The sequence below is a fragment of the Callorhinchus milii genome, unplaced genomic scaffold (genome assembly GCF_018977255.1).
Source record: "Callorhinchus milii isolate IMCB2004 unplaced genomic scaffold, IMCB_Cmil_1.0 Scaffold2, whole genome shotgun sequence".
NCBI classification, from domain to species: domain Eukaryota; kingdom Metazoa; phylum Chordata; class Chondrichthyes; order Chimaeriformes; family Callorhinchidae; genus Callorhinchus; species Callorhinchus milii.
The window spans coordinates 34624448-34644565 of record NW_024704743.1 but is presented as its reverse complement, the minus strand read 5'-3'; the positions used below and the strand labels follow the sequence as shown (position 1 = coordinate 34644565).

The 20118-nt window shown below is 43.9% G+C and overlaps 1 protein-coding gene across 1 annotated transcript in view; it reads left to right on the top strand.

Annotated features, from left to right (window-relative positions):
* Positions 1–225: 225 nt before the first annotated feature.
* The window catches only part of LOC103184576 (solute carrier family 22 member 23), a 42011-nt gene continuing 22118 nt past the window's right edge, over positions 226–20118 (top strand). Inside the window, exons 1-3 of the mRNA XM_007902670.2 lie at positions 226–819; positions 6119–6222; positions 6977–7131. Of these exons, the coding sequence (XP_007900861.1) occupies positions 391–819; positions 6119–6222; positions 6977–7131 (688 nt within the window). The 5' untranslated portion in view covers positions 226–390. The remainder of the gene's footprint in view (positions 820–6118; positions 6223–6976; positions 7132–20118) is intronic.

Below are 20118 nucleotides of genomic sequence, written 5' to 3'. Positions count from 1 at the left end.
TTTCTTCTTCTTCTTCTTCTATCTGAGCTGGTGACCATTCCGGCCCCTCTCTCCCCCTCTCCCTCTTTCTTTTTCTCTCTGTGTTAGAAAGATCGCGACCGAAAGCAAAGGCGACTTTTGTGTTTCATTTGCAAAAAATTTCGCTGCGCTCTTTCCTGTGCGCTCTCTTTTACTCCTTCTCTCTCCACACACACACACAGGGAGTGGGGGAACACCAACTGAAGTCTCCCCCTCTCTCTCTGTGAGTGGCAATGATTTGCCAGTGAATATTGCAGAGGGCTGGGAGTCAATTGGCAAAGCCCAATCTTGATCAATCTGCAGAGGGATTTCTTTTGTGTCGTTTGAATTGGAATAGGGGTATATATTAAACAATCTCGTGGTGCGAAGCCCATGGCTGTGGAGAGAGGTGATCAGGAGGGGGGGGTTGGCTCCAGACGGCGAGACGCGCCCCCGACGAGGCTCAGGGACTTCGACGGGACGGTGATGCCTCTCTTGGGGGGTTTCGGGCAGTACCAGAAGCGGCTGATCCTCCTGACCTGGATCCCGGCCATCTTCATCGGCTTCAGCCAGAGCTCGGACTCGTTCTTCACCGCCGAGCCCGACTTCAGCTGCCGGAACGACAGCCGGCGGCCGCCGGGGCGGCTGGTGCTGGCACAGCTCGGGGGCCGACTGCCCAACGGCACCGGTGCCGTCCTCGCCCCCGCCCCCGCCCCCGCCCCCAGCCCCAGCCACCAGCACCCGGAGGACAACAGCAGCTGCCAGTGCACAGAGAGGGACTATATCCTGAGAGCTGCCCTCACCCAGAACATCGTCACCAAGGTGAGGGTCTGGGGGGGGGGTCTCTGGGACGCCCCCCATCTACGGGAGGGGCTCTACATAAATGCATGTGGTGGTGGTGGTGGTGGTTGTTGTGGAGGAGGAGTGGCTCAGCATCAGTAAGGCGGGCGCGTGTGTGTGTGTGTGTGTGTGTGTGGGGCTCAGGAGCAATGATGATGATGATGATTATTATTATTTTTATGCCGTGGATTTCTTTTGAAGAAAGATATTGGAACGAATTGTCTCATTCATCCGACTCTCACTAAGATAACTAACTAACTAACTTAACTGACTGTTGGAGGACGTGTCCTTTGGAAGCTCTGCCAGAGGAGGGTCGATGCCCAAGTGAAACGGTTTTTCTCCCAGAGAGGAATGCTGTTCTTGCAAATGTAGTCAATGCCATATTCTCTCTTATAATAATAATAATAATCCTTGCATTTGATATAACGCTTTTCACGTCGGGAGGACGTCCCAAAGCGCTTCACAGAACACACTGTAAAGTGAATTGACTGTATATTTGTGGGCGAACGCGGCAGCCAATTGCGCACAGCAATGTCCCACAAACAGTCGTAGATTGAAAATGAGCAATTTTTTTTTTTTTTTTGGTTTTAGAGGGATTATTATTAGGTATGTGGAGTAAGGAAACTTGCCCAAGGTTTCACCCTGCCTGGAATTGAACTCGGGTCTCTCACTTGCAAAGCGGAGCTACAGGACTCCACTTATGCATTCGATACAGGAGTGCTCGAGTTTCACTCCGTCTCCCCCTTGGGCTCGTCTTGTGTAAGACACCAGCTGCCCTTGCTTGGCACCACTGTGTCAGTGGATTTCATCAAATGCTTGTTGACGCTGACATTTAAAAGAAAATAATCACCACACAGCCCTGATGCGATTCCTCCCAATAATCGTGAATTTCCACAATGAAAACACAAATCCTCCCCTGGAACAAATTGTCTCATTCATCAACTGTTCCGCTGTGTTTTTCAAAAAGTGGGTTGAATTGTGTAAGTATCTTGTTTCATTTCTTCCACCTGGGACATGAGGAAGACAAATCCATACTGACTGGAGATGAACATATTCGTCATTTATTATTACATGTACGTGTATATCCTTCTCTCTTTCTTGATAGCCCCAGTAAAATAATTTTGAGGAGTATGAAACGTCATTCGTAATTGAGTACTAAATTGTGGTATGTATAAAAGAATCCTTCAATTTGCATTGTGCCTTTCATCAGGAGATTGTCTTAAAGTGCTTCACAGGAGTTTACTCTAAAGTGTAGTGCCTGCATTTTGTAGGCAAATTAGGCAGCCAATTTGTGTACAGAAGTGTCTCTCTAACAGCCATGAAGTGAGTGACCATTTTTTGTCTGGGGAATTATTTGAGGCCAGGACACTGGGAGAAACTCCCTTATCATTTTGAGTATTACCATAGGATTTTTAATGTCTGCCCAACCTTAAACCACTCCCTATTGCACAATTTACCACAAGTCAACCTTCTTGCTCTTCTCACAAAGTAGTTGCACATTTTATAATGGAGTTCCCTCTTGATGACGTCATCCAGAAAAATGGGTTCAACTTCCACATGTATGTGGACAACAATCAAATCTACTTTTCCTCCTTCAGCTGCTACTCATTTACCTACCAAGTATACAGTCAATTTGCTTTACAATGTATTCTGTGAAGCACTTTGAGGCATCTGGAAGACTGGTTAAGGTGCTGCATCAAATGCTATTATTGTTACCTGAGGTCAGGCATCTCGGGCTGGATGAGCTCAAGCTTTCTGCAGCTGAATGTTGACAAGATAGAAGCCATCCTTGGCTTCTGTTAATGTCTTCTTACCTGCAGTTCTAACTTTCTTCCGGCCTATTCCTCAAACTTGCTGAATGTTTGCACAACCTAGATGTTGGGTTTCATCCCCAGCTGCCCTTCCTTCCCCACTTCCAATACCTGACCAGGTCTGTCTTCCTCCACCTCTGCGATATCATTCTCCTCTGACTGTACCTGACACCAAATACAGCTGAAACCATCATTCATGCACTTATTGCTGCCCACCATGATTCCACCCCCCCCCCCCAATTTCTGGTCTCCCCAGGCCCACATTCACAAAATGCAACTAATCCCACAACAACTTGGATTTATATAGCACCCTCCACGCTGGACGGAGTCTCAGAGCGCTTTACAGTAACGGATCCTGGGACCGAGCCAGAGGGAGGGGGGAAAGGTGACCAAAGTCGTGGTCAAAGAGAAAGGTCTTCAGCAAAGACCTGAAAATGGGAAGAGGGAGCGAGGCGAATGAAGGGAGTTCCAGAGTCTCGGGGTATAGTGGCTGAAGGCACAGTCACCAAAGGTGGAGTGGAGGACTCGGGATGAGGAGGAGACCAGACCCGGAGAAACCAAGGCAACGGGTACTGTTTTGAGGAGGTCAGAGAGGTAAGGGGCGCAGAGGAGTGGAGGGATTTGAATACAAGGGTGAGGATCTTGAAGTTGAATCAATCCTAATCCAAAACACTGTCAGCTGTACAAGGCTCCATTTTTTTCTGAATCTATGTTGCTGGAGTAACATAAACTGGGCAGTCTGTCTGCAATACTTGACTATAGTCTTGCTGTGCCTATACTCATCTGGTTCCTGTATCCCAGTGGATGAATATCATGACATCTTAAGCTTTGTTTCAAAGTCTCTGGCTTTACTTATTGTGACATCTAGTACACCAAGTGTCCTTGTGTCCCCTTAAATATAGCTGTATTGCTCTGAGTAATGTTTGCTGCAAGTGAATGTTCTGCCTTCTCCAGTATGTCAGCTATCGAATTCAAGATCCTCATCCTCACCTACAAGGCCATTCACGGCCTTGCTCCCTCCTACCTCTCCGACCTACTATCCCCCTACCTACCTGCTCGTACCCTCCGTTCCTCTGGCTCCGGTCTGCTCTACATCCCCCGCCCCAACCGCCCTACCATCGGTGGCCAGGCCTTCAGCCCCTAGGCTCTGGAACTCTATCCCCCAGTGCCTTCGCCTTCCCTCCTCCCTTTCCTCCTTCAAGACCGGTCTCAAGACCTTTCTCTTTGACCGTGCCTTCAGCTCCCCTCTCGACTCTCTACCACCTCCTCGCTCCCTCTCTTCCCTCCCCTCACCTTGACCATTTCCCCCTTGCTCGGGTCCTGACCCAACTGTACATCGCCTTGGGACGTCCTCCCGACGTGAAAGGCGCTCTATAAATGGAATCTTGTTGCTGTTGTATCTGTGATTGGGAAATGTGGAAATGGTCTCATTGTGAAGTGTTTCACCATACGCTTAAGAACTGCATGCAGTGTTCCTTTTCACACTAAAAGCTACTAGGTCTTGAATTTGTGGGTGGGGGGAAAGAGACTGTCTTATGTGGTTTATAAAGTTAGGAAGGATGACTTGCTTGACCATGTAATAGTATCAAAGGCATGTGCTGCTATTTAAATTTTTCATTTCAATTAGGTGAATTTGAAATTTGAAAATCACATGGCACTATTAGAGAAGATTTACTCTTGGTGTTCTGGCCAAAAATCCCCAAATAAAATTGATCACTCACTTAATGGCTTTTTGCACATTGACTGCTGTACTTGTGTACAAAATACAGTCATTGCATATTACAGTAATTCCTCTGAAGTGCTTTAAAATTGTCCTGACATGAAAGGCGTTGTATTAAAGGCAAATACTATATTAATAATCTAAAAATGTATTGCATGGAGAAATCAAAGAGGCTCTGCATATCTAGAAATTCCCTGTAAATGTGCATCCCTGGGTCCTGCCAAAGAAAATGGGTTGTTCTGTGCAGAGCTGTAATCTGATATAATCTTGTGATATTGCTAATGTTTATGAGATGGAAAATAGCACAATATATTAGGTACATCATATTCAGAAGATAAATGTGCTCAAGCATTTTGTGTTGATGCTATACTTGATACCAATTTGTATCTCCTATGTTAACACATTTTATGGTTATATTGCTTTCCTTCATGAATATGCATGAAATATTTCCATGAGACTCAATTTCTTTTGCTGTCCCATCCATCTTTGGAGAAAGGAGGAACAGGGTACAACCTCATTCCTCCAAGTGGGTGTCCTATCTATTAATTTAGAGTAAGATGAGTAGAAGGTTTGTCGTGGGGTGACCTGAAAGCTGGTAATTGGCAAAGGCAGATAATTGTACTGGAGGATTATGAAAGTATAACTATGCTATCCTTGCAGTTAATGTATTCTGCTTGTATGACCTGTTGGCAAAGTAACCTGATTTTATATAATTGCCAGAACAATACATTGCTGCTTTTCTCCACCAACTTTTCCTTCCTTTTCCCGAAGATGCTACACAGATCCACAGGCAAGAGGACCAGTTTCCATGTGTGAAGCTTGACTGAGTTGTTTGATTAGGGATTTGTTTGAAAAGGGCATCACAGCAGCCTTGTATGGCCACATCTCTCTAGCATAGGGAGTCGATGAGTAGTGATCAGAAGAACCCGTGTTTTATTTTCCCTCTTCACATTTATCTGCAACCTTCCTCAATATGTATTCGGCTTGCTGGATACATGCCGAGTTAATAGGGAAGCTTAAAATATTAGTATTAAATGTGGTATTGCCTAGATTGCATATAGTAATTATTGCTGTGAATCATGACTCAATTATAGTGTTGCCTCCATTGAAATGCATATGCGATACTCCTGTCACGATTATGTTCAAAGCAGCAGATTATTCCAAAGGAAGGGAAATTGAATCAGCAATTTGAATAGAGGTCTCTTGAGCAATACAATTTACATTTATATAGTGTCTTTCATGTCAGAAGAATGTCTCAATATGCTAAATTTATACTGCTGGCTGGAAAATTTTGCCCACAGATTATACAGTCAATTCACTTTACAGTATATTCTGTGAAGTGATTTGAGACATCTTGAAGATGTGATAAGATGCTGTATTGAATGTTATTATTATAGATAAGCTGTGGTGGGGAGTGGGAGAAGATGAGGGTGGGGAGTGGGAGGAAATTGAAAGTGACATCAAAGGGGTGAGTCTCAAAATGGGCTTTGAAAGTGTAAAAGAAAGGGGCAAGTGCATAGGTGGGACCTAATCTAATACACTGTTGTAGAGCAATTATTAGACAGGAAAATAATTCACTTGTACTGTAGAATGCCAGTGGTGTGGGTTTTCTATTGGGTAAAAGTACAATGATGTTTTGAGTTTATTTTAATAGAAAGAAATGGAATGGTAAAATCCAAGCAGAATGGTTAAGTCAGTTGGCCAGGGCTGGGTGTGCTGGATGTTAATGTTTCTCTCTTTTTGTCTTCAGTGGAACCTGGTTTGTGATTCCTCTTGGATGGTCCACATTGCTAAGTTCTCGTTACTTGTTGGTCTGATTATTGGCTATTTGGTAACTGGATGCCTAGCTGATTGGTAAGTTCTGAATTACTTTTTTTTACCCCAGGTGATTTTGTTTTGGGGGGGCGGGGCGATGGGGAGCGCTGGGTAACAGTTGATTTCTTGTTTTGTAAGTAATTAATTTGGTTTGACTAAAATGATTGTTTTTGTTTTTTTGTCTCCTGAATGTGCCAACATTCCTGCTGGCTGGGCTCTTGCTCATGACTACTTTCCTTGTCTGAACCTAATCGGGAACTTTGCCAGAACATTTGACTGTTGTGGTGGAGTGAGTCCTAATACTCGCTTTCTCCCTCCCCATTCTGACTTTTCAGCAGAGAGACACGTATCTCCCCACCACAATTAGCTCCGTGGCATTGATGGCCAATTGTAGCAGCAACATTCCTGGACTAATTGGAAAACTAATTTTATATCTGGACTGACAAACTGTTGGGTCAGGAGGACTAGACTAGAAAAATATGATTGCATCGCACACCAGCTTTGCCAGTGATACTTCTGGGATGTTTTACATAATGTACATCTGCACTGGGAGTCCTGATAATTATCTAGCTTGGGGGAAAGGGAAGGAATGGAGAAATGAGACTTGTTTTTAAAATATTGCAATGACCAAATTATTGCTGGTTTGAAGTTTTAATTGGTAACTGTTTGGCTTCAGAAGAAAGGGTGAGAAAGCTAGTTGTGCCAGTGAGAATCTCATCAGGTGGTATGTGTGTATGGGTGGCTCATGTTACTGTGAGAAACTACATTCTGACTCTGACTGTTTATTTCTCAGGTTTGGTCGACAGCTGGTGCTGGCAGTCTCCATTGTGTTAATGTTAATCTTTGGACTGATGGTGGCTCTGTCTGTGAATGTGACGATGTTCAGCACTCTGAGGTTTTTTGAAGGCTTCTCACTGGCAGGAATATTTCTGACTCTCTATGCCACACGTGAGTAACACACCTGTAGCAGATGGTTAAATGTGTGACATTCATAGTGATCTGCTAATCCAAATAACACCTATTCCTTCATGCTTCTATTCCTTTACAGTGTTGGTTTGGCAATCTATTCAGCTCCGTGTTGTGGGTTTTCATTCCATGCACGCATGCATGGACCTTCTCTAGCCATGTACAGCTGTGCTTTCAGTGACTGTACTCTTCTTGTTCTGGATGCTGGTATAAACAGTGACTGGCCACCATATAAACTGGTCTGACATATCAAAGTTTGACCTTTGAGCAGGTCTGACTTTCGGACTGAAAGTTGTTGTAAGAATGTTTTCTTGAATATCATGGGGTTGAAAATCAAAGTCTAATACCAGCTTGCAGGCACACTGCTGCCACTCATTTTTGGAATGTAGTTGGTTCAAGTTGGAGTCATGGATTTTCAGTTATTGGAACTATGAAATAGTGTGAATCAGCAACTTAACCCCAATAGACTATAACTTCAATGTCTTTCTGTGAATATGGTATCTGATTTCATTGTGGGTTACTGAGTGTATTGAGTTATATTTCATGCCATTTTGGGGGAAGGAGAGGTTTTGATGGGATTGAGAGATCTTTATGTACAGTGAGAACTTGGATCTTTAGTTAAACTTGTTTAAAATGGTGTGATTCTTCCTGTACTGTCATTTTAAATGTCTCCGATTCCATCAGTCATCAGCTCCTGCTGGGAAATCAGAAGCCATGTGGAGCAGATAAGCATGACTTGCAACAATAAAAGGTGTATTTCCTGAATGTACTCTTGCAACTTAAAACATCTTTCAGTGAGCATGTGTGTATGGCCTGGAGTTATTTTAGGGGAAACAACAAAACTTTAGGTCAGCTGGCATGAATTTAAGCAAAATTCAGAGCGAAGTTCTTCATCAGTGTCAAACCTTGGTGCTTCCTCTGTTTATTTGCTATACATCCAAGCATGGCCAGCATCATTTGCATTGTATGCATTGAAGCAGTGTGTGCATTTAGAACACTTTAGTATTCTTAGTCAACAATCTTTAATTGTACTAATATTATGAGGCAGATAATTTGATTGAGATCTTTAATATTGGGTACATTAACAGAATAATGGAGAGCCCTTGACCTTGGTTCAATGCTTGTAAATCAGGGTTTGGCAGATGCAAGAGAATTGTTACACTAATTTACTACTAAACGGATTACTTCCTACCTTGCATTATTGATTCTTGTGGGTTTGACTGTGGTGCTGGAGTGTACCCAGCTAACCAAAAACAACTTTCAGGACATTTTTCTGAAATGTTAACACATAGAACTGGAAAAGACCATTGAGATCCATTCGGCTAGTCCAATAGTGAAAGAGAAGTAATCCTACAATTCTTTCTTATACTGATTTTAGAGACCAAATAATTATTAATCTCTTCACTTCCCTACATTGTCTGTTCAACAGATAGCTACTGCATAACATTACTGTTGACCTTTCTTTCATTTTCATGCTTCTAAGCTTGAGCCCATGTCACGATCACTCTCTTTTTGCTTTTTGATCCACTTCTTGGTTTCTCTTTGCTTTTTGAAGTCCTCTACTCTCGTGGATTCTGTTAACCATCCTTTGTTGCCTGTGGTCTATCCTTCATTCAGGCTGGGGGNTCAACTTCCAATCGCATAATGCTGTCCTCCAACTCTACCTTATTTCCAAGATGACTGGTATCCTGAGTACTAACTAAGCCTTAAATTTTTCCACCAAAAAGTCAACAAGTTCAATTCATGCTGTCTCCCATCAGCCTCCCCAATTGTTCACTCAACCAGTGCATAACCTTGTGAGTTTTAGACCCTCATCCATTGTCTTTATTGCTTCTAGACTTGGATTTCTTTGCCTGGTTCACCCTTCACAAGAATCGCCTTGCCCGGAACAACACGGCCTGTATCCTTTCCCACATTAGGTTCTGTATCCATTTACCCCGAATCTCACCAGGCTCTACTGCCTCCAAGCTCGCCAATGGGTTGATCCTCAGCCTCTCCTTCTTGTGTCCATCTTTGTTTCACCTTCCCTGACAGAGCCCAAGCATTTATCTGAGGGGAAGTCTCCAGGGAGAAGGAAATATTTGTTACCTAAAAGTTCTGGAAAATAAAATCAATGCATTACTGATGAAACACAAATTTACAAGTACTTTGAGACATCCTACATTCATGAAAGGTGCTATATCAATGTAGAGTGAGTTGTGTTACTAAGGCCCTCCTACTTGCGTAAGACTCTCACCAGACTGGAAATGTCAATTGCTTTAATCACTTTTCTGGCCACACCCTTTATTCTAGCAGACCTGTGCTCTTCTGAGTCTGTAGTCCAAGCTCAAGGTTGTTGGATATATTGTTAAGATCATTGACTGTTTTGTGGGCAAACGGAGCAGCCAATTTGCACACAATGTCCCACAAACAACCGTGAAGTGAACGACCAATTTTAGTTGAGGGGTTATTGGCCAGAGTACCAGGAGAAACTACCTTCCCTTTTCCAGGAGTTTAATGTCTCATAGGAAGGACAGCACCTCTAACAATGCAACCCCCAACCCAGCACTACATTGAAGTGTCATCATAGATTATATGAGCTCCAGGTCCCGATGTGGTGCTTGAACCCACAACCTTCTGACTCGAGAGTTGAGAGTGCTACCAACTGGGCCAGGCTGATGCACAAACCCAACACTCAGAGAATGATCAGGATGGGAACCCTGGCTTTTTCTTCCTCTTCCCTTAGACCTGGTACTAGTTCCTTTACCCCAGACTACTGAGATTCACTAACCTTCACAGAACAGTTATCTTCTGGGTCTGTAAGGCTCAGGTTTTACCCTGTATTGGTCTTTGTTTTTCTTTCCTCTTCTTCCCCCCCCTCACCACCAATGTGCTTCACCTGCATGAATCTGAATTGTATCTATCCCTCCTTTCATTGCCACCCCCCAAAACTCAATCTATTGGACAATAATATCATTGTGTCTTCTCAGATTAAGTAAACTGGCCAAGTACCAGAGTTCAATCCTAGGACCTTGCTGTATGACTCTGCTGTCATGTGATTCTTCTACTCGCTGATAGCTCCTACTGTCTACATGCAGTGTTGGGAACATGATCAGCTAAGGTGTTAGCTATTTTATTCACTCAGAATTGGCAACATTATCATTCCATTTCATTAGTGCATCTTCCCGGTTACCTTTCTCAGCTGGGAACTGTTCTGTGGCTTTCCAAGAGGTTATGATCTCCAGCCACATGGCACTTGTTCTCCCACCTCTTCTCCATACCACCCATTCAGACTTCATCCCAACTCATTTTAACTGGTGTCAAGATTAACGTTAGTGAAGGTCATTCCCCTCCCCCACCACCATAGAAAGGAGAAAAAATAAGCAAAAATTGAAGAGCGTTGTACTTCAATTGAGATTGTGTTCCCATTTTGTAACCCTAATTTCATTTGCCTTGTTGCTTGTTATTGGGGTAACAAGCATTATGGTTCAAATACTGTAATGCGTAAGACCAAGGGAACAGTACATTCTGTTTAGTTATGTAACACTCTAGTACTGTGCCAGGGATCACTAGGCCACCTGCCAATTGGTGGTAATAGCTTTATGTTGAGTGGGATTGATGGGTTTTGCCAGGAAATATGCTGCAAATACAGTACTGGGATCACTGAAGTGAGTATTGGGTTCACTAAAGAATCCTATATATTGGTTTGGCTGAAGGATTTGCTATTACATTAGTCTATGAAGGCAGTGAAACAATTCCAAGTCTTAATCTCTATTTAAATGAAATGTTTGTTATGGGAATTTTCAATTAAAATTGGAAATGCACAGCAGGTCCTTTTGCATCTGAAGGGCGAGCAAGGCTGTTTTAATGTCTTGGGTGTTCCTTCATTAGAATGTTGCACGTTTTTATAGCTTTGTGTCCCTTGGGACTCATCGGCTTAAGCTACTTTTAGGAGGCCAGACCCGGAGGAATGAAGGCAATGGGTATATTTTTGAGGAGGTCAGAGAGGTAGGGGGGTGCAGAGGAATGGAGGGATTTGAATACAAGGGTGAGTATCTTGAATCTATCCTCTCTGGGATAGGCAGCCAGTGCAGTCTGGCAAGGACTGGGGTGATCGGGGAGAGGAGTTTGGTGCGGATAATAATGCGGGCGGCAGAGTTTTGAATAATCTGGATTTTATGGATGTTAGTGGAGGGGAGGCTGGCGAGGAGGGCGTTACAATAGTCCAGCCAAGAGGTGACAAAGGCATGGACTAGGGTTTCAGTGGCTTTCGGAGAGAGGTATTGGTGGAGACGGGCGATATGTTGGAGGTGGAAGAAGGCGGTGCTGGTGAGGGACCAGATGTGGGGGAGGAAGGATAATTGGGGGTTGAACCTGACGCCCAGGTTGCGTACAGGTTTGGAGAGTTTTAGGGGGAGGTCGGGTAGGTGGAGCAGGTGAGAGCCGTGAGATTTCAGATGTTGACTAGAGCCAAAGAGTATGGCTTCTGTCTTGTCAACGTTCAGTTGAAGGAAATTTGCGCTCATCCAGCCCCTGAGATCTGACAGGCAGCCTGACAGAACATCGGGGGACTGGGGGTCGCAAAGAGGTGGAAAAATAGAGTTGGGTGTTGCCGCATACATGTGGAAATGTACCCCATGTCTGTGGATGACATCCCCAAGAGGGAGTATGTAGATCAGAAAGAGGAGGGGGCCAAGGATGGATCCTTGGGGTACCCCACAGGTAACTGGGTGAGAGTGGGAGGAGAAATCAGTTTGTGCAGATGTACTGCAGACGGTTTGTGAGGTTGGACTCGAGCCAGGCGAGTGTGGTCCCACTGAGGTGGATGACAGAAGAAAGGTGTTGGAGGAGGATGGCATGATCGACTGTGTCGAACGCCGCGGAGAGGTCCAAGAGGACAAGGAGGCAGAGGGAGCCCTGGTCACAGATGGCGAGGATGTAGTTTGTGACTTTTACAAGCACAGTCTCTGTACTGTGGGCAAGGCGGAAACCAGATTGGAGGGGTTTGAAGTGGGAGGAGAGGTGTGCGCAAAGCTGATTGGCAACAACACGTTCTAGGACTTTTGCGAGGAAGGTCACGTTAGAAATAGGGTGATAGAACCTGGGGTTTGAGGGATCTAGGGAAGGTTTTTTTGAGGAGATGGGTGATGACAGCAGTTTTGAGAGGGGCAGGGACTGATCTGGAGGATGGTTGAGGGCTTGGTGAAGAGAGGGATGTGAGAGGAGAAGGAGATGAGGAAGTGGTCCGAGATGGCCTTGTCCACTTTGCTGAGGTCGGAAATGTCAAGGCAGTGGATGATAACGAGGTCAAGGGCATGACCACGGTTGTGGGTGGGTGAATTTGTATGAAGGGTGAGGTTTAGGGAGGAGAGGAAGGCAGTGAAGTCGGCAGAAGTAGTGCGAGGGGAGTTTAGGTGGAGGTTGAAATCGCCCATTATGAGCAGAGGGACAGGGAAGAGGAGAGTGGAGATGTCTGTGTGGAAGGAGCCAGGGGGCTTAGGGGGGCGGTAGACAGGAAGGATTTTCAATGGGAGAGAGGGGTGGAAGAGGGTGAGGTGCTTGAAGGAGGGGAAGCAGCCAGAAGAGTAGGGGGTAAGACCAGGCGAGGCTTTGGAAATGAATGCCACCCTTCTGATATACTGGTTTGGATGGGTGTGTGGTGGAAGGTGTAGCCTGGAGGAGAGGCTTCCACTTGGGGGATGGGGCCATTGGGGGAGAGCCAGGTTTTGGTAAGCCCAAGAATGTCAAGGAGCTCATCCAGGATGAGGTCGTGGATGGTGAGGGCTTTATTTGAGAGTGAACGGATGTTTTGTAGGGAAATGCGGGTGGGTTTTCTGGAGGGAGGAGAGTGATGCGGAGAGGATTTTTGGGTGTACAGGAGAGATGGCTGTGGAGAGTGGTGTGAGTGGAGAGTTGGGGAGGGTATGTTTGGGGGAGGGGGAAATTGGGTTTGCCTTAAGGAGACGGTTTGAGTGGAGGGAGTGAGTGATGGGACATGTGGGGTTGCTGCTCTGGGACAGCCAGTGCCTGGAGCCACGATGGGCCCGGCGGAGGATGCCCAGGTTGGAGCAGAGGGAAGTGGTGATGGGGTCGAGGAGCGAGAAAGAAGGCGGGGAGGGCAGTGGGAGAGAAGGACAGAGGGGGAGTAGTGGATAGAGGGGGATTGGAGGCGAGACATTTAGAATGGAGGGGAGGGTTGGGGTGGCAGCCAAAACGCGCACGCAGAGACCGGGAGCGAGCGATCAGCGGGATGGCATCAGCCCACAGGCTGTGTGGTTATGGCTGGGATAGCAGAGCCAAGCCATTGTTGTTGTTATTGGTAGTCTTTTAACTGACGTCACCTGACATCACTTTGTGAATCTCGCCCGCCCCGTCATTTACACCCCCGCACTCTCCTGACTCCACTCCCATCTGAGTGGCTCCTCACCTGGCTGTACTTTATACGCAGCTAGGCCTCGGCTCCGCCCCGTGCTCTCCCGACTCCGCTCCCGTCCGATAAGGCACTATATCAGATGCAAGGATTATTATTTAATACAGTAGTAATTACTGAAGTGCTTTCAGATGTTTTGATGAGGTATGGCGTTATACCAAATGCAGAAATGTTCTGGCTCCACGTTGTTGAATTATTTTAAAGAACCTTGTGACAAGTTTTCTATGAGTGCTTTTTTTAAAACAAAACAATGTCTGGGAAAATTGCTCAATTGGAAACAAAAAAAATTGTAAAAAGGTTAGCTTTGTGCTTACCACCACAATGAATTGACTTATAGAGGTTTGACATGTTCAGTAGTTGGGTGGTTTGTGGTGTAATCTGCTCCTTTTTGTCTTGTGTGCCTGATTTACGTGAATGACACACCCATACTGAGAACAAGTTCCATATATAAGATTCATAGACAAAGAGGTCAATTTAGTCTACTACTGGCCATTAGGCCCCATCTCAGGGGAGGTGAAAATGAGTGGGAGGAGAAAAGAGTTTTTTACAATTTTCCCAAACCTTTGTAATGTTGTATGAGGGGTTCAAAATGCGAGATTGGCTATTTGGATTCAATAACGACTCCCTCAGGTAACCAGATGTTGTTGTGTGACCTCTATTCTAATTAGTTCTTTTACTCCCCATTCCCTACTTGCCATAAAAATGTTTTCAAGTGGCTCCATTTTCCACTGAAAAATATATTGTTGTGCTAGGCATGTTTGGGTAGCATAACAACTTGCCGCTCTCTCTGCTCAGCAGACACTAGCCTATTCCACATTCCCCGGCCCACCGTCAGCGGTTGGGCCTTCAATCTTTCTGCCCCTACCTGCTGGCACTCCATCCTGGAGTCCCTCAGCCTTATCCCTACCCTTGCCTCATTCAAGGCCCATCTTCCCCTTTGACTGCCTTCGGTCATCCTCCCATCTCCATCCCCTTGCCCTCCATCCCTCTTGACTCCAACCGTCAGCTTGTGGGCACACACTTGACCATCCAGTGCATTGGAACCTCCTCCTGATGTGAAAGGTGGTATACAAATGCAATTTGTTTTTGTTGTAGGAGCTGGTGTGCATGTATGGTATAACTTTTACCAGGGCACTATTCAAATAGGTGTCAGCATAGACCTGAGTGACCAAGATTAAAGTCAGTAGTTCATGATCAAAAAGAGTGGTAGCACAGATATCCTTGGGCACTATTTTTACCCCTTTCTCTCTTCCACCCCTCCCCATTAGATCCAGTTTCATAAATAGTTTGATTGAACATTCAATCAATTATGGAGTCTGTTCTGACATGTGATATTTTAACTGTTGCTATATATACTGCAAAGTAGGTTAATTTAGAATTCCAACATCTCCATTATTCAGGCACGTTATGGTGAGCTGTAATGAACAATTTATATAAAAATATTAAACTACTGAGTAGTTGGAAATGAGCATACAAAAGGCAATGAAACATTTATGTGAATGTTGCCACAACCGCTTTTAACTAATTGCTTTTTTTTGTGACGTCACATGCTATTGTGCTCCCACATGACTATTTTCCATGAATATTTTGTGTGGGACCGTATTGACTCATAATTTCAATGTAGTCATCAACATCTTGGATCCTTGTTTCAGCTATCTGAAAAGTGGTTATATATTTTAATGTTGAGTCACATAGGAATCCCAAGGCAATTCTATTATAATTCACACAAATTAATATCTCTGGAACATTCAAAAGCAATTGGACATTAATATGCTGGCAATATATTAATTTACTATGAAATATATTTATAGGCTTTTTGTGCACGCGTGTGTGGGGAAGGGAACAATGGTAATGCAAATGTGTGGTTCAGGGAAGTTGCTTTTTTCCCCTAGGTAACCAGTTTTATTTATTTTGTGTTTCAAGTGCATTAGATGACAACTAACCATAACAAAGCTGCTCAGGTTATTCTCTGCTTGTCAGTAAATTTTACTCAATATTTTTTAAATGCAGTATATAATGGGCAAATCCTTATAACCCCATAGTTTCAATATTCTTTGAAAATTTCAGCTAATGGAATGGCAACGATTTATTGAGGCTAATATAGGCTAGGTTGGTTTCTACATGCAAATTTGTGGGGGAGGCTCATTGACCTCCTCCGAACTATACAGTAGGGCACTTAGTTCATGTTTTGGAATGCCACATAGGCTGTTATAAAACTTGCTTGTCCTATTTGATATAATGACCATCTGTTTATTGTAAGGCTTAGTCTGTTGATTGCAAGAATTTGTAACCAGTGTATTTTCCTTTGTCCCTATATATGGGATAAATATAGATGTAAATGTTGCTTAATGTTTGTTTTGTGGGAGGTTGTGTTACTGGCTATTGCCTATGCTATCTTCCGATTTAAGTAGAATATAACCCATTACCAGAATTGCTTAATAGAGTTGAAATAATACAGTAGCCTCTTAAAAAGAATAACATTTGTGATAGTGTGGAACAGGCTGCCAAGCAAAATGATGATGCATCATATAATTTTAAAAAATCTGCTTCCAGCAACACTGGATTTTGTTGCTGTCAAGAAATTGGGGGTGTGGGAATCAGACATTTCAAGTTGGTTTTTACACCCCAATCCCCAATTTCCTCAACAGCAATGGAAATAGAGTGTTGTGCAGTGGAGATGAGGGAATACATAGTTATGAATGAAGAACAGTTTCCTCACTTATCTTTGGCATATCATGTCCACCCATTACCTGTTCCTCAGGTGATGGGCATAAGACTCACAATATAGTAGATTTTGTGTGATTGGAGGTTTTCTTGCATGCTTTTTTCAATTTGTGCTTTGTTCATGAATTGAAACTATTATTAAAAACTTTCTTTATTTTTTTTGAAGCTCCTTATAATCCTGTTGGGTCAGATACCTTTGAGCTCAACAACAACAACAAGATTCCATTTATAAAGCGCCTTTCACGTCAGGAGGACGTCCCAAGGCGCTGCACAGTTGGGTCATGACCCGAGCAGGGGGAAATGGTCAGGGTGAGGGGAGGGAAGGGAGGGAGCGAGGAGGGGGGAAATGGTCAGGGTGAGGGGAGGGAGCGAGGAGGGGGAAGAGAGTTGAGAGGGGAGCTGAAGGCTCGGTCAAAGAAAAAGGTTTTGAGACCGGCCTTGAAGGAGGAGAGGGAGGAAGCAAGGCGAAGGCACTGGGGGATGGAGTTCCAGAGCCTAGGGGCTGAGAGGCTGAAGGCCCGACCACCGATGGTAGGGCGATTGGGGCGGGGGACGTGGAGCAGACCGGAGCCGGAGGAACGGAGGGTACGGGCAGGTAGGTAGGGGGATAGTAGGTCTTTTAGGTAGGAGGGAGCAAGGCCGTGGATGGCCTAGACTGACACAGGATTGTGGTACAGGATTGTTGTGGTGCTGTCGTTTTAAATGAGATGTTAAACCAAGGTCTCATGTGCTTGTTGAGGTGGATGTTTAAAGATCCCACATTAGAATAATTATTGCAACAAAAAAGGCTTTCTTTGAGGTCATTGGACCTCAGCAAATAGGAATGTGTAAAATTGGGCAGGCAGGGAAAGGCCAGTGCCTGTTTTTTCTAGGTCTAAGTGGAGTTGTCTCTCTGTATGCAGGAGATATCATCACATTGCTGATCATGCTGAACCTTTATCATAATGTGGCTCAGCAGATGTTGTACCAAAGGTGGCAGCCACTAGAATAGGGCGGCTCCACATCTGTCATTTCCCAGATCTCCATTTTTAAATCAATAATAAAAGTTGCTTTTGTTTGGATGAGTCCTGAGCTTTCTGTATTGTATTCTTCCCGTGGGGCAGGGAGGAAAAATGAGCAGAGTTTCTTTGAACGGGCAGATACAAAGGAGCAGGCACTCTTCCCACGCTGCTTCTGGAAACCAAAGCCCTAATTGGTAGGGTGGTGTTGGACAAGCAGAGGATGTTCTCAATGGCAAGCTATGCAATTTTAGCTGGTTAGACTCTAGTGTATCTGCCATTTCCTGAACAATGGCAAGCCTTGGCACTTGCCATTGTGCAGGAAAGATTCTCCATAATTAGGTAAGCAGGGTGCATTCCTCACACTGCCATTTTTAAAAAAAAAAAGTTATTTGGCATTGCCTTACTACTAGTAACCAACTTAAACCATTAAATATCAGCCTGGATAGTGGTAGCTCTCTGGAGAGTGCATACAGCCTATTGCTTTCCCACACACGACCTGTCAGCTGGCTGATGCAAGTCTATGGGGGGAAAAAACCAAAGGAATCCCTGAGTAAATATTCACAAAGGTGTGGGAGTTGGATACTTCACTGATGAGAGATGTGTAATCCTCTCAGTAACCAGTTTGTAAATCTGCTCATGTAACTACTGCATTTTTTAATTAATTGCTTCTATTTGTGGAATGTTGCTGGTGTCTAGGTTAGCTGTTGCATTTGCCTACATAAAAGCCTTTACATAAATCACGACACTTCAAAGTAACTCGTTGCATGCTGTGATTGAAAGGTTGTGTTGGTGGGAACATTTTCAGTGTAAAGGGTTTTTTATGGACCCAGCAGTATTGTACTGAACCTCTGTTGATGCTGCCTCTGATTCTTCTCCTTGTTCAGGTCCAGGCATCAGTCGCTAATAACCCTGTGGTCTATGTTTTGGAACCAGATTCCTTTTAATAAAGAAACAAAACAAGGACTACTTCCAGTATTGGGAAGTACGTCATGCTAACTTGCAGGAGCTCCTTTCTACAAATGGGAGAAGATTTTTCATCAGTTGGTGTGGATTTAACTTCTGGTTTCTTTTATAAGGAATCCTGTAAATTGCCATCTACAGTATTGGTCACCAATATCAAAGCCATTTGCTTGGGTTATATGACAGATGGCAACTTGATGCATGGCTTTGTTACCAAGTTTTATAACGATGAATTATAACATGGCTCCTGGAGTCAATAAAATCTCAACACTGGGGCTCAATGACTTGTCAGTGCTTCAACATTCTGTGTGAAGTGACATCAATGTAATCTGGTCGATTCAGAAGCCCTGTTTTTAAGGGTGCAGGAAACAAACTGACATGTTTAAAGCATGCTTCAAAACAAAATGCTTTTTTTTTAATGCTTACTAGCTTTTTGGGTAAGTTAGTTGGAATCCACAGTCCAACTGTGATAAGCGAACATGTGTTTATGATGAAATGTGTTCTCTTGTAAGTGAAGAACAGAAGTGCAATAGAACATTAGAAGTTTCATGACATTAATGGATAAAGCAATGTAACTGGAACACAGCATTGGAAATGAGTTACACAAACAGCATAGGATAAACATCTGGATTCCAGGACCAAAGGATTGTTTGTTTGATGCCGTAATTATGTGGAGACTATTGTAATAGGGCGGGGAAGGAATAGAAATCTCGGAATGGAAGTTTAGGGCAAGATTAAACCGTCACCGTCTTGCATAGAGCTGTGTCTCAGCAATGCCCTGCGCAAACGCCTTCTCAATCCTCAAGTGTTTCTATCGGAAGTGATTGGTCTGGGGGTGTTTTTTTTCTTGAAACTGTCAGCCTAATTCATCTTGTAACTCTGACAACATCAGCTGCCTGGCAACAATAACTAAGCAATGATTCATGCAGCTTACTCTACAGTCAGCAGCAGGAAAACAGTGTATTCTGCACTGATGATGGGCAACGTTTAAATGGGAGGGGAAGGAGATGGAATGAAGATGCATAACTGCTGGTCTACCAGCTGTTAAAATTCTTCAGATCCTCTTGTTTTGCTTCTCTTTTTTGTAAGTGTGTGACTGATTTTAGCTTCTTCCTCCTTCAGATTGGGTTCTGAGACCATACATTTTCTTTATTACGCACTTATCAAGTGTATCTTTGTCAGAGGTGTACACATATTATACTCCAAGGCCTTTGGAAACGTGCTGCTTTATTTATCTGTGTTTCCTACATTGTTACAGTCAACATGTAGCATCTTATTAATGGCTTGTTTGTTTGCTTCTTTCAACCTGATGTCTGGCAGTGTTCCACCTCTATGATCAGTTCCCCTCTGGGATTAGTTTCATGCCTGGATTTATTCACACTCAGCCCAGTGTAAGCCCGTGGATTTACCATAAATGCACATCCAAATTTGCAGCTTCAGAGCTACTGCTATCGATGTGAGATGTGAAACTGAGCTTTTTTAAGGGGATTTCAGAGTCTTGTATTGAACTATAGAAATGACCCAAGTTTTGATTCCTGGCTTGTTCTGTTTAGTTAACAATAATGGGGGTGGAACAACAGCAGAGACTTCAGAAGTTTTTTTTTAAAAATGAAGAAAAAATAATTATCCTTCCATTTGTACTTCATGAATTAGTGTAGTAACTGTTTTGTATACCAGTTTGCACTCAGCAATGTTGCATAAACAGCAGTGAAGTGAATGACTGATTTTATTTGGGGGATTGTTGAGCAGGTCAATGCTAATGTTCCATAGGAATGATAGCATTTCCAACAATGCAGCGCTAACCCTCCCCCAGAACTGTATTGGAATGAAAAATTGAAAATAGTGCTGAGGTGTGATGAGATGTTATCAAATACA